Below are 13,855 nucleotides of genomic sequence, written 5' to 3'. Positions count from 1 at the left end.
AGGAGATCAGCAGGAGAACTGGGGAGAAAGATGGATGCAATGAAGATATGGAGGAGGTCAGATGACAGATGAACGTCTAGGTGGGCTTCTGTGGAAATGGTAGCCAATGGTATTGAGGAGAGAGTGTTACTGTGTTGTATATCAGGCATTCCCAGTCTATCCTGTGCAGTTAGTCCTAGCATCACAATTAATTCCTCTGTTTTACCAGTTCTTTCTCGACTAATCGAGACTCTTAATTATAAATGCAAAAAATAACTGAATTTTCCATATAACCTTGAGGTTCTGCAACGTGCTACCCTATTTACACCATAGATTTCCTTTCTATCTGTAGTGCTCTATTAACATTCTAATCATCCTACTTCCTATCCCTATTACATCCTAAATCAGTCTTTGCACTTTTTGCATTCTCTACCTACCATAGGTTACCCTACCCTGTTGACCATCATTCTTCATTCAATGCCTGTATTCTTCTCTGTTGAGCAACTAAGTTCTGAAACAATGCTACCTAGGTTATTCTTTCTCTTTGAATAAACCTAGGTTATTCTTTCTCTTTGTCTGTTGGAGTTCTACTCCAGGGAATTTTTATCTATTTATTTATTTATTGGGACGCAGTGTGGAATAGGCCCTTCTGGCTGCTCCACACAGAAGCCTCCGATTTAACCCTAGCCTAATCACAGGACAATTTACAATGACCAACTAACCAACTGACCAGTAGGTCTTTGGAGTAAGGGAGGTAACCGGAGTAATACCAGATGAAACCCACACGGTCATGAGGTGAATGCACAAATTCCTTACAAGTGGTGGGAATTGAACCCAGTCACTGGTACTGTAAAGTGTTTGCTAATCACTGTGCTACAAACTTGAGACAGAATGCTGAACAACATAGACGTTCCCGAGCTATAATCTATGATAGAATCAACACAACAAGTGTCTATACGCTGCACGTCCAGCCAGGTTACATTACAGATTTATTTAATATATTTAAGTTATTTATTATTATCAGTATTGATGTGAACTAATTTACTATTTATATAAAATTATGATTTACATATGGATTTGAGCTATTTTAGTTCTATTTTATAATTGTTTAATTACTTATATGTGACTCTCGCTTTGGCTAGTGGCTTAATATAGGGCGTGATAGCCCCCGGCCCGGTCAAACTTAAGAAATCTCGTTTGGGTGGATGCTGCGCGATGTGTCCCCTGTTACAAACCAGTACCCCGAAATAACAAACAGTACACAATATGCGATTAAACGATTAAGCTTTATAATTCTTATCTTGACTATTTGGTTAGTAAAGAAACAGAAAAAAAGGGCCCAATCTTATTAAATAGTCTATGCACAAAGTTGGAGCTCACTGATAAGCCACTGATCCACCATCAACCTCCTCCGATCGTTGCTGCCCATCGGACCCTCGTTCCAAGTCCACCCCGTCTGGCGGTCTATCAACTCTCTCCATTCGCATCTTCTCTCCTCATCTCTCCCTGGCCAATACCGTGAAGATCTCTCTTCCAGACTCACAAGAAAGAACATCAACATTCGAGTCATAACCCAAACATTGCTGCTACAGAGAAACCATTGCATTATTAGTGAAACCTTACAGCACGTTACATAGCAGTGAAACTCTACGGCATGTTACACTCTCCCCCCACCAAATCTAGTCATGTCCTCATAATTCGATAATTCGCCAGCCCTTCCTGCAAAACACAAAGCCCAACCCAGGTGTAAAAGGTAGTGACATAGCTCCCCAACACTCTGTTCCCCTGAGTGCTACATAGGCCAACCTATCAGGTGGTCTCCTAATTCTCTGAGATCTCCGCACCCCCTCACCTAATTCTTCAGGTTACCGGGGATACTTAGGGTTAGGGTTAGGGTTAACCCTAACCCTAACCCTAACCCTAACTGGCGAGGTCTCCGCCAATCTATCACACGTGCCCACCTGCAACTTGGAGCCCTCTGTTCCATGATCAAACCCCGCTTCCTCCCCTGCAGAGTCCCGCTGCAACCCAGGCTGCCCACAGATAGCCCCCCGCCCCTTCACCTGTCTCAGTGGGAGAAGGGCCGGGAGTCTCTTCCTCAATCACTGGGGAGTTAGCAAAAGGCAGCATATACCACACATCCAGGTCATCCTCCTAATCAGTATCCCTCTCAGGGGTGGGGGCCCGGTAGTCACCCCGTGTTTCCGAAGAGTCCTCTTACTATGTGTAGGCTCCAAGTCGGGCTCTGGGTCTACCTGCACCTCTTGTCCCAGAGGCAGCAGGTGGTTCCGATGGAGAATCTTGACAGACCCATTCCCATCCTCTGGTTTCACCCAGAAAACTGGTAGGTTTGGCATCTGACTCTCCACCACATAGCGTGTAGCTGCCCAGTGGTCAGCCAACTTATGCTTTCCAGGTAGCCTCAAATTTCTTATGAGGACTCTGTGTCCTGGCGGGAGTTGGGAGAACCTCACCATTTGATAATACCTTCTCTTATTCCCTTGATTCTGCTGAGCAGCCGCGACCCCAGCTAATTCATAAGCCCTTTTCAACTCTCTTCTCATGTCAGACACATACTTCAGATAACTCTTCGGTGGTAAGTCACCCTCGTCAGTCCCAAAACAAAGGTCAGTGGGCAACCTTGCCTTGCGCCCAAACATCAGATAATATGGTGAGTACTCAGTAGCTTCATTTCGTGTACAATTATAACTGTGAACCAGATGCCAAATATGTTGACTCCACCTGCTCTTCTTGCTGATCTCTGAGGTTCCGAGCATGTCTAGCAAGGTCCGATTAAACCTGTCTGGCTGGGGATCACCCTGTGGGTGATAGGGTGTAGTCCTCGACTTCTCAACTCCAAACATGCCCAGTGACTCATGGATGAGTCTGCTCTCGAAGTCCCATCCCTGATCAGTATGTATTCACCTGGGAAGGCCATAATAAATGAAATACTTCTCCCATAACACCTTTGCCACCATAGACACCCTCTGTCCTTGATAGGAAAAGCCTGAGCATATCTGGTGTAGTGGTCCGTGATGACTAAGATATTCACCGTGTTGTTGGCATCGGGTTCTATTGACAGGAAATCCATACACACCAGGTCCAGAGGCCCCACACTCTGCAGGTGGGACAAGGGAGCTGCCTGCGTAGGCAGTGTCTCCCGCCTTACGCATCGAATGCATAACTTGCAGTATTCTTCGACCTCCGACATTATTCGGGGCCAGTAAAACTGGTCTCTGAGCAATCTATAGGTCTTTTCCACCCCCAAATGTCCAGAATCATCATGAAGTGATTTCAACACCATCCTCTGATACTTCTCGGGCAGAACCAGCTGGCAACGCCGGGGTCAGTCTGGGTGTGACGTGACCCGGTATAAGATCTGGTTCTTCAACTCCAGCCGAGGCCATTCTCGTAGTAATGGAGGCACCGAAGCGTGTTTCATCCTCTCCACCTGAGCCATGTCTCCCTTTTCGAGTGCCACCCAAATGGTGCCAATGCCCAGATCATCTCGCTGAGCAGCTGCCACTTTCTCAGAACTCAATTCCTGCAGGTCATTTGTCTTCAGAGCAGTCAGGTTACAATAAACTTGGGGAATGGAGTCATCAGAAGCTCCCAATTGATCCACCGCTTGCTCCTGCCCCTCCTTTTCCTCTGCCTTCATGGTGATGGCAAACTGACACAGGGCCTTCACCCCCGGGGCAGGAACACTCTCCCTTTCCTCGTCCCTGTCCAGTCCCTCATGCACCCGTCGGGACAAAGCATCAGTATCAACGTTCTTGCTTCCCAGCCAGTACTTCAGGCTGAAATCATAGGCAGATAATGCTGCAAACCACCGATGGCCTGTGGCATCTAGTTTCACTGAGGTCAGGATATAAGTTAGGGGGCTGTTGTCCGTCCTCACCTCAAACTTGCCCCGTAGAGGTAGTCACTCAGCTTATCCACCACCGCCCATTTCAACACCAGAAATTCCAACTTGTGCATGGGATAGTTTTTCTCAGAGGGCAACAGACTCTGGCTGACAAACGCAACGGGTCTCAACCCAGTGCCCTGATCCTGATACAAGATGCCCCCTAAACCCTCTCAGCTGGCATCCGCGTGCAGTACATACGGTAATCGGGGGTCCGCAAAAGCCAGCACCAGCGCCTGGGTCAGCAGCTCCTTCAGTGACTGAAAGGCCTCCTCACATTTTGCATTCCACCTCGGTCCAAAGGGTTCCAACAGGCTAAGATTCTCTCCACCCTCCTGTCCTTTTCTCCCCTTCCCTTTCTTACCCAAGGGAGGGTAACCGCACAGGAGTTGATTCAAAGGGTGACTCACTTTCACGTAGCCTTTCACAAACCTCCGATAGTAACCACAGAATCCGAGGAACGAGCGCAGAGCACTCACAGTCTTGAGGTCTTGGGCAAGTGGAAACTGCCTCGATCTTAGCTGGCTCTGTAGCTACCCCATACTATGTGCCCAACGTAGCTAACTGACGTTTGGCAGAACTGGCACTTGTCCAGGGAAAGTTTTAACCCTTCAGCTTTCAGGTGGCCCAGCACCTTCAGCAGCTTCGCTTCATGTTCTTCCAAGGTGGATCCAAATACTGTGAGGTCATCCAGATATACCAATACCTCAAGCAAGCTCATATCCCCCACTGTCTTCTCCATGACCCGCTGGAAGGTTGCAGGAGCTCCCGAGCTGTCCTTTCAAACTGGAAGAATCCCAGTGGACATATAAATGCGGTTTTCTCTTTGTCGGCCTCACTCATGGGGATCTGGTAATATCCACTCCTCAAGTCCAGCACACTGAACCACTTCGCACCACTCAGACAGGTCAGCACGTCTTCAATGCTTGGGACTGTATACTGGTCAGGGATGGTGCGCCTGTTCAGAGTCCTATAGTCCACACACATTTGTACCTTCCCATTCTTCTTTCGGGCCACCACTATTGGAGACGCATAGGGGCTTCAGGACTCAGTGATGATCTCAGCTCCCTTCAACTTACACAAATGCTGCCAAATGTCCTCCATCTCTGCAGGGGCCAGTTGACGTGACCTTACTCTGAACGGGGTATCCTCAGTCACCCGGATAGTGTGACACGTGCTCTTGGAACAACCCACGTCAAACTCGTCAGTGGAAAAGACGCCTTCCAGCTTCAACATCTTCTCTACCAGCCTCCTCTTCCAACCTGCAGGAACTGGGGAGTCCCCGAAGTTGAATGACTCAGCGGTCAACTTTCCCCCATTTTCCAATAGTTTGTCCCCGGCACGTCTCACAGGGGCACTAGACATTACCGTCACCAGAAACAAATGCACCAGGGGCATCCCCTGCTTGAAGGTGACCTCCCTCTTCGTAGTGTTCCTGACAATCACTGCCATCCTGCGTTTCTGTACAACCGAGGGTTTCTGCAATTCGGGCCTCACCAGTACCCCAGCAAGAAGTTCCGACTCCCCCTCGTGGTCTCCTGGAGCATCCACTAAGAGGGCTTTGCCCTCAGGCACTCAGAAAATTTAGCGGTCCCCATCACTCTCGCTACTTCCCCGGGCCGTAACACCATTGGCTTCGATTGGGTGAAGCACACAGTCCCTCGTTTAAATTCGGTATCTGGCCCAATGCTGCCATGCACTTCCTCAAAAGCAGTTCGAAGCCCCGGGTGCACGGACAATGTTCCCAGAAAGCTCTCCCCAGCTTTCTCCTTGCAGGCTCCCATGAGCCTCTTCACAAGAGCGGTGTTGGTCCCCACCAGAATTGAAACACCGCCCTTCTCAACAGGGTCCGGACAAATCAGCACCAATGTATCAAGGACCTCAGACACTCCCACATCGGCCTCCAAGAACTCCAACTTCAGTGACAAATAACCATTGTATGGATAATCACTAGCACTAAGCTCCCAGATCTCCAGTGCCTTGAATGGTGTCAAATGGTAAATGCTTCAGATACCAGTTGTAAAACAAACAGTACAACAACGTGACCTGTGACCCGGCGTCGAGTATGGTATAAGCATACATACCCTCTATTCGTAGCAACACACTGGAGGATGGACCCACTAAGCCTTCAGGAATTGGGCCTTTCGCTTTTGGGGGTTCCTTGGTACATTGCTAGGAACATGTTCCCCCAGAGACACCAGGCCGTTCCCTCACTGGGTCTCCTCTAGGTTTTCCCAACGACTCTACCTGCTGAGGTACCCAGGTGCTCGCTCTCCTTCTGGCGTGACACCTGCTTCCAGCAGCCCTCCGCATTGTAAGTCCTCTTGGGGAATCTACCCCCACATCAGCTCCATCGTATTGGGGGGGGGGGTCACACCCACTGATTACAGCCAACATATCTCCATTCTCAACTCCAACCCAATCTCCTCTACCGTTCCCCAGGGTAGGCTATCTGTTGTCACTTCACCGCAGGGGACTACTACCAATACTACCAAGTACCCTGCTGACGGAGTCCTCCCGCGCTTCTGCCGCGTTCTCCTCTTCCCGTACCTCTCTGATCAGCTCAACCAAAGACGAAGGGGGGCACATCTTACAAGACTGTTGGAGACCCCAAGCAATCAGGTCCTGGGACTGGGCACTCCTGGCTATCTGGTCCATTCCTTACTGATCCACCTCAGCCACCTGAATGACCCCTCTGCACTGCAAGCAATTTAGCTGCCTCTCTAGCCGAAAAATAAAAGCAGAAAGCTTCTCCCCCTTCTCCTGGCGCATGTTCTGAAACCCCACCATGAGCTCCATTGGCTTCCAGTTGGGCCAAAAGTGTTGTCCAGTGTTTGCAGATAATTGACAGCTGTCACTACAGGAGATTTCAACCTGACGGCTCTCACAATGTCAACAGGCTGGCCGCACATCAACCAATCTCTGTCACTTTATGTCATCAGAGCACTGCCACTCATCTAACAACTGAGAGGTCCGCTCCACCCAACTCCTCCTCCTCCCCTTTAGGGATAGGCATTATTCCAGCGAATAGGTGGAAGCTGTCTTTTCCATTTATTCACCAGAGAAGTAAGGGTGGATACTAACTCAGAATTCTCACTCTTCTCCAGGGACGTGGACTAATTAGATATTTCAAATCCGACCACTCTTTCCCCTCACTCCTCAGAATCAAGAGAACCCTGTCTTTGAAATCTCCGCCCCCCCCAGCTACCGCTACCTCAGCGCTGGTCTGCATTAAAACGAGAGCTGCGCCAGCCATTTTATCAAACCTCCACGCACAATCACACCTTCAACAGTGCTTAACAGTGGAATTAACAACTCATCCAGAGTACAAATATCTGCCCGACTGGTTCATTGCTCAGGGTAATCACACAGCATCCAATGGAATCAATCCCGAACATAGCCCCCACAATGGTGTCTCTCGCTTCGGCTCACAGCTTAATATAGTGGGTGATAGCCCCCGGCCCGGCCAAACTTAAGAAATCTCGTTTGGGTGGATGCTGCGCGATGTGTCCCCTGTTAGAAATCAGTAACCCGAAATAACAAACAGTACACAATATGCGATTAAACGATTAAGCTTTATAATTCTTACTTTGACTATATGGTTAGTAAAGAAACAAAAACAAAGGAGGAAAAAAAGGGCCAATCTTATTAAATAGTCTATATGCAATGCTGGAGCTCACTGATATGCCGATCACTGATAAATTGACCTCCTTCAATCGTCACTGCCCTTTGCATGATCACTCCAAGTACACCCCGTCCGGCGGTCTGCCAACTCTCTCCATTTGCATCTTCTCTCCTCATCTCTCCCCGGCCAAGACCGCAAAAATCCCTCTTCCAGACTCTCAAGAAAGAACAGCATTCCAAACCCTGTTATCTCTAGTCATAACCCAAACATTGCTACTACAGAGAAACCATTACATTATCAGTGAAACCTTACAGCATGTTACACAGCAGTGAAACCCTACAGCATGTTACGTATAATTTATGTACTCTTTTATTCTTGTGTAGCTTCTTCGTGTCAATATTAAGGTGTAGATGAATACTTCCTTGCCTTTCTTTTGAATTCTGTCTGGCCTTGCTTCAAATCAGCTCTTAAGTTTCTGTTTCAGATTCATTCCTACTTTCGTTTCATTGCTGCCACCATTCCAATTTCAAGCTGAATTCTAAATCCTGTCTCTGAGGGACAGTGGAAAGGTGGGTGGCAAGATCATAATCTATCACGATTACCTTTGCAAACTTGGAGTTCCATATTATGATCATATTGCAATTGTGCTGCAGGCTATCATATCTGAATCTGGCCATAAGTGACATTTTTAAATTGCAGCATTTGTGTTTTTCTGAAAGTCAGGTTTAAAGTGAAAGAAGGTTTAGAGATACAATTAAAAATATTTTGGCAAAATACTAATTAAGTTTAAAAGCATAAGAGATTCTGGAAGGTGCACTGATGTTACCAGCAGAAATTTAGCTGTGAATTTAAAATATCCATCTGGTACAAATCAGCCTGAAAATAAAGAAAATGTAAAATAAGGAAGTAGAAAGATTAAATAAATCAGTAAGTAGGTTACAAAATATCTTACCTCACTTACAGGTATAGTTTGTCTTCCTTAGTACCAAAATAGAATGAGCAGCAGATTAAACATCCTACAAGGGGACCTTCATTTTATACTTTACTTCACTTGTACCTCTTATGAATCAACCTCTGAATATCTTGAGGGCTGTCTTTGTAGAAGGCAAACAGTTCTTCTTTTCTGGCTCATTCCATTCCTCCAACTGTGGAGAATTAAGTTCGATAGAAATGCAGGTCTAATCTATGGTGAGCATAAATATCATTAGGAAATACCCTCTACATTAATGTTGTTAACATTCCTAATAGTTTAAAACCTTTCAAATTATGCTCTTGTTTAAGGTGGAAAATGAATTTGAAATTGAAGATCTTCAACCAAACACTCAGTACCTGGTCCAAGTACAGGCAGTGGCCAATTGGGGACAAAAACACTTAAAAAGCAGCAAAGCCATGCTTTTCTTTACTACTCCTTCCACAGGTAAGAACACTTGAACCCTCCCTGATATTAAAACACTGAAATCATTTCTGCCTTTCTCTAATGTTGTTTATAATGCTGAAATTTTTGTTCAGTGACAGCGTGGACAATTTTTAAAAGTTTGTCCCCTATGACCAATGACAAATCCCTATGATCTTCCCCCATCTCCTTGCCCAGGTAGTACAAGAGAGATCAGAAACGTAGTTGTTCAATGATATATCCCAAAATACTTCAAAATATTGTACCATAGAATAACAAAATGCTGGAAATTTTTCACTCCATCAGTTCACATACTGCTTTTTACTGTTGTTAAAAAAACTCTGACAGCAACAAAATAACATTGAAAGTGAACTTGTGATGGACTGCGGATTCTTCCAAAGATGCGTACAGTCTTTAGAAAGACATGTCCGCATGCAGCAATGAAACAGTAAATGTATTTTCATTCCAGTAGCAGTCTTGAAGGTGTGGCTGAGACTAGATTCATGTTTCTATCTTGAGCCGATTGAGAGTCATAGAAACGGGTCCATTGGACCAACACATCCTTGCTGACTATGTTGCCTATCTCAGATAGCCGCATTTGGCTGTGTTTGACCCACGTTTCTCTAAGCCTTTCCTATCCAAGTACATGTCCAAAAGTCATTTCAGTACTGTAATTGTTATGTTTACAACAAATGTTACATACTAAATTCTATACAAATCTCTCTTTCATGTGAAAACCAAAGTTTGGGAGGGTTGGGCAATAGGAAGAAAAACTGGCCTTGATTTGAGTTTTTTTATCTTAGACAGCCAAACGAATTATGCCACCCCTACTACAGAAGTGTCCAATGAACTTCTACCTACTCATCCAATGCTGGATGTTGGAAGTCTAGAGGCAGCAGCCCCCTATTATCATGGCAACCAGCTGCAAGTTAAAGTGCATTGGAAAAAAGCTAAAGAAGGTAAGACCTCCAACCAAATCTTGACTGCAATTAATTGTTCTAATAGTACTTTGTTCTTTAGATTTCTCTGTAAATGTAAATTGAAAGGACAACTACAGTTAGTGCTATAACTAGTACCATCACTTGTTAACCAATTTTATGCTTTACAGCTGCAAACTGGGAACTTCTTTTTCAATAACATTCTGAGATAGGACTCTCATTAAGCAAGAACACAATCAGAATTTCAAATAGATTCCATTGGATGTCTTCTGGAACAGATCTCTGCTCCCTTATAGTGAGAAATTAGGATTGTCAGTGTCAGGTTTGGGAGTTCCAAAGCAACGTCCACACCATGCACATATCTGGGCATAAATCTTATTAAAGTTCAAAGTACATTTATTATCAAAGTATACTACAACCTGGAAATTTGTCTCCTTACAGGCTGCCACAAAACAAAGAAACTCAATAGAAATTATTTTTAAGAAAGACCATCATACACCCAACGAGCAGAAAAAAAACAGAGCTTGCAAACAATAAAAGTAAGCAGGTGGTATTCAGAACCGAATTTCATGGAAGTGAGTTCACAGCCACAAAGCCAGTCTCAGCCAATCCAGGAGCCCATTCGTTGCAGGCCACAGCCTCAGTTCAGCGCAGAGACGAGTAAACTTCACTGAGCAGTGAGCTGAACACCAGCCTGTGCCTCACCTCCGACCCCCACACCCTGACCTTTTCAATCTGGCCTGGCGCTTAAACCAGCCAAACAACAGGTTGTTTTTCACTCTCGGGACCGTGACCCGTTGCCTTGATTCGGCCTGTACCCGACTTTTCCGATGCTTAAATCGGTTAAACCTTGGTTTCTCCTTGCACTTGGGCCTAGGCCCACCACCTTGAGCCTGCCTTGCCTCAGTTCTGCCACTTTGAATTGGCTCCAAGTCCACTCCAGCAATGGCTAAACATTGTCTCATTCCCCGTTCTCGGGCCTGGGCTCCACCACCCCGATTCAGCCGTGCGTGCCACGCCGCAACAGTACCGCACCTTTGAGACTTCAGTTCACACCGCAAAAATGCCATGTCATTCAGGCAGCTCAACAGCTCAACTCCAAAAGGGAAGTTACGGGCTATTGACTGAGTGATCATTCTCAAGAAAAAGTGTGATTGGTAATTAGTAATTTTGTTTTCTGACAGCAAGTCATCACTGTGTTTTATCGGCACCATCTTAAACCATAAATTCTTAATGCAGGCAAAAACAAACAGGTACAAAGTGTATACCCCCCCTCCCCCCCGCCCCAGAGGCACTCGTGGCAGGTGTCAATGGAATCAGTCATTCTGTCAAGATAATTTGATGCCAACTTTCCTATTTTTGGATCCAAGCTCCAGCTGACTTGCTCTTAACTTTGTGAGAGTGATCATATGTTCAGTCGCACAGAAGATCCCCCACCCCCAACAAGTGGGTCTGGCTAGCTTCTGGTTGACTTCTTTGGCCAGTTGCTGGGATTCTAGAAAGTCAACCTAATTCAAGTTGCAGAAATTTACAGAGGCTGCAGGGGTGGGTGCTGAAGGACTTTTACTGACTTTGTGCATTCACATGGACCCAGTTGTTGCCTGACATGGGTACTTTATCGATGTTCACTTGAGATTATAGCACAACTGGGAAAATAAGTACAGAGGGTAGAGTAGGATGAGCTGCTAGAATAGGAATGAAGATGAGTGGGGAAGAACTTGTATCTACCCAAGGGGTTCTCCTGTTTGAACCTTAGCCATTCACTTACCTGAACCTCACCAAGAAATGTCAACACTTCAATAAGAACAGTCTCAATTATAGTACATCTGCTACTGCTGCAAACTCATAGCATGGTAAGCACCACATTGCCAACAGCTGTTATGACAATGAACTTGTAAGTATCTAACCCTTCCAGGCTGAAACTGGATTTATTTACATCACATACAAGAGAAAATCTGCAGATGATTGAAAACCAAGTAATACAGACAAAATGCTGGAGAAACTCAGCATTCCAGTCAGCATCTATAGAATAGAGTACAGTCAATATTTTGGGCCAAGACCCTTCAGCAGGACTGGAGAAAAAAAGCTGAGGAGTAGATTTAAAAGGTGGGGAGAGGGGGAGAGAGAAACACAGGGTGATAGGTGAAACCTGAAGGGGAAGGGATGAAGTAAAGAGCTGGGAAGTTGATCGGTGAAAGAGATACAGGGCTGGAGAAGGGGGAGAGTGATAGGAGAGGACAGAAGATCATGGACAAAAGAAAAGGGAGGAAGGGCACCAGAGGGTGGCGAAGTACAGGCAAGGTGATAAGGTGAGAGAGAGCGAAAAGGGATGGGGAATGGTGAAGCAGGGGACATTAACAGAGTTCAAGAAATAAATGTTCATGCCATCAGGTTGGAGGCAAGCCAAATGGAATATAAGGTATTGTTCCTCCAACTTAAGTGTGGCCTCATCATGACGGTGGAAGAGGCCATGGATGAACATATTGGAATGGGAATAGGAAGTGGATTTAAAGTGGGTGGCCACTAGTAAATTCCACTTTTGCTGGCGGACGGAGCATATGTGCTCAACATAGTGGTCTCCCAATCTACATCGGGTCTCACCGATATACGGGAGGCCATACCGGGAGCACCGGACACAGTATATGACCCCAGGAGACTCACAGGTGAAGTGTCCCCTCACCTAGAAGCACTGTTTGGGGCCCTGAATGGTAGTGAGGAAGGAGGTGTAGCACTTGTCTCATTTGCAAGGATAAGTACCAGGAGGGCGATCAGTGGGGAGGGACAAATGGACAAGGGAGTCACATTAAGAGTGTTCCCTGTGGAAAGCAGAAAGTTGGGGGAGAGAGAGAGAAAGATGTGCTTGGTGGTAGGACATCATATCATTGAATTTCAGTACTCAGAGAGAATGAATTACATTTTCATTATATTTCGTGATGACCTGGAAAGCAGATAGAGATAAATTTGTAATTTATCCTACTGCCTACCTGTATATTGGTTCATATTCTGTTTTGTACTGAAGTCAGAAATATTTCCAGTCCTTCAATATCCAGCAGATGTGTGGCAGTAAATCAATATTCTAGTCCAGCATTTTGGCAACAAACAAGGTGCTTTCTCACGTGGGAATTCACCATGCCAATCCTACTTTATTCACGAAGGCAAAGTAGAAGATATGAGTGTTGCCTCTTAAGGAACCAGGTGCACCTAGCTGCAGCTCCTTTAGAACATGTTAAGGAAGTGGAGATGCATCTCGATGACCTTTGGCTCATATGGGAAACTGAGGGGGTGGTAGGTAGGAGTGACAGGGAAGTAGTCGTCCCTAGGTTGCAGGAGGCAAGTATCTGGGTGACTGTCAGGAGAGGGAAAGGAAATGGCCAGCCAGTGCAGAGTACACCTGTGGCCATTCCCCTCAATCATAAGTATACCGCTTTGGATACTGTTGAGAGGGAGAACCTGCCGGGTGGGATGCCACAGTGACTGTGTTTGCCTGTGCCTCAGAAGGGAAGGGGGGAAAGAGGACTACAGTAGTGAAAGGGGATTCCATAGTTAAAGGAGTGAACATGAAACACCCAGATGATATGTTGCCTCCCAGGTGTCATGGCCAGGCACGTCTCAGATCAGGTCCACAGCATTCTAAAGGGAGAGGGTGAGCAGCCAGAAATTTTGGTACATATTGGCACCAATGACATAAGTAGGAAAAGGAAGGAAGTCCTGAAGAGACAACTTAGGGAGGTAGATAGCGAGCTGAAAAGCAGGATCTCCAGGATAGTAATCTGAGCATTACTGTCTATGCTACGTGTTGTTGAGGGCAAAAATAAAATGATTTGGCAGATGAATGGGTGGCAGAGGAATTGGTACAGAGGGCAGGGCTTCAGATTTCTGAGTCATTGGGATCTCATCTGGGGAATGTATGACCTGTACAAATGGGATGGGTTACACCTGAATCCAGGTGGACCAATATCCTTGTGGGCAGGTTTGCTGGGGAGCTGTTGGAGAGGGTTTAAACTAAATTGGCA

At 46.0% G+C, this 13,855-nt stretch overlaps 1 protein-coding gene across 1 annotated transcript in view; it reads left to right on the top strand.

Moving 5' to 3' along the window:
* Positions 1 to 13,855, top strand: part of anos1b (anosmin 1b) — a 157,252-nt gene that overhangs the window by 120,863 nt on the left and 22,534 nt on the right. Inside the window, exons 8-9 of the mRNA XM_063044838.1 lie at positions 8,793 to 8,928; positions 9,708 to 9,863. Coding sequence (XP_062900908.1) covers positions 8,793 to 8,928; positions 9,708 to 9,863 — 292 coding nt within the window. The remainder of the gene's footprint in view (positions 1 to 8,792; positions 8,929 to 9,707; positions 9,864 to 13,855) is intronic.

This window comes from Mobula hypostoma, chromosome 4, assembly GCF_963921235.1.
Source record: "Mobula hypostoma chromosome 4, sMobHyp1.1, whole genome shotgun sequence".
Classification (NCBI taxonomy): domain Eukaryota; kingdom Metazoa; phylum Chordata; class Chondrichthyes; order Myliobatiformes; family Myliobatidae; genus Mobula; species Mobula hypostoma.
The sequence above is the reverse complement of the archived record's forward strand: the minus strand, read 5'-3'. Positions and strand labels throughout refer to the sequence as shown.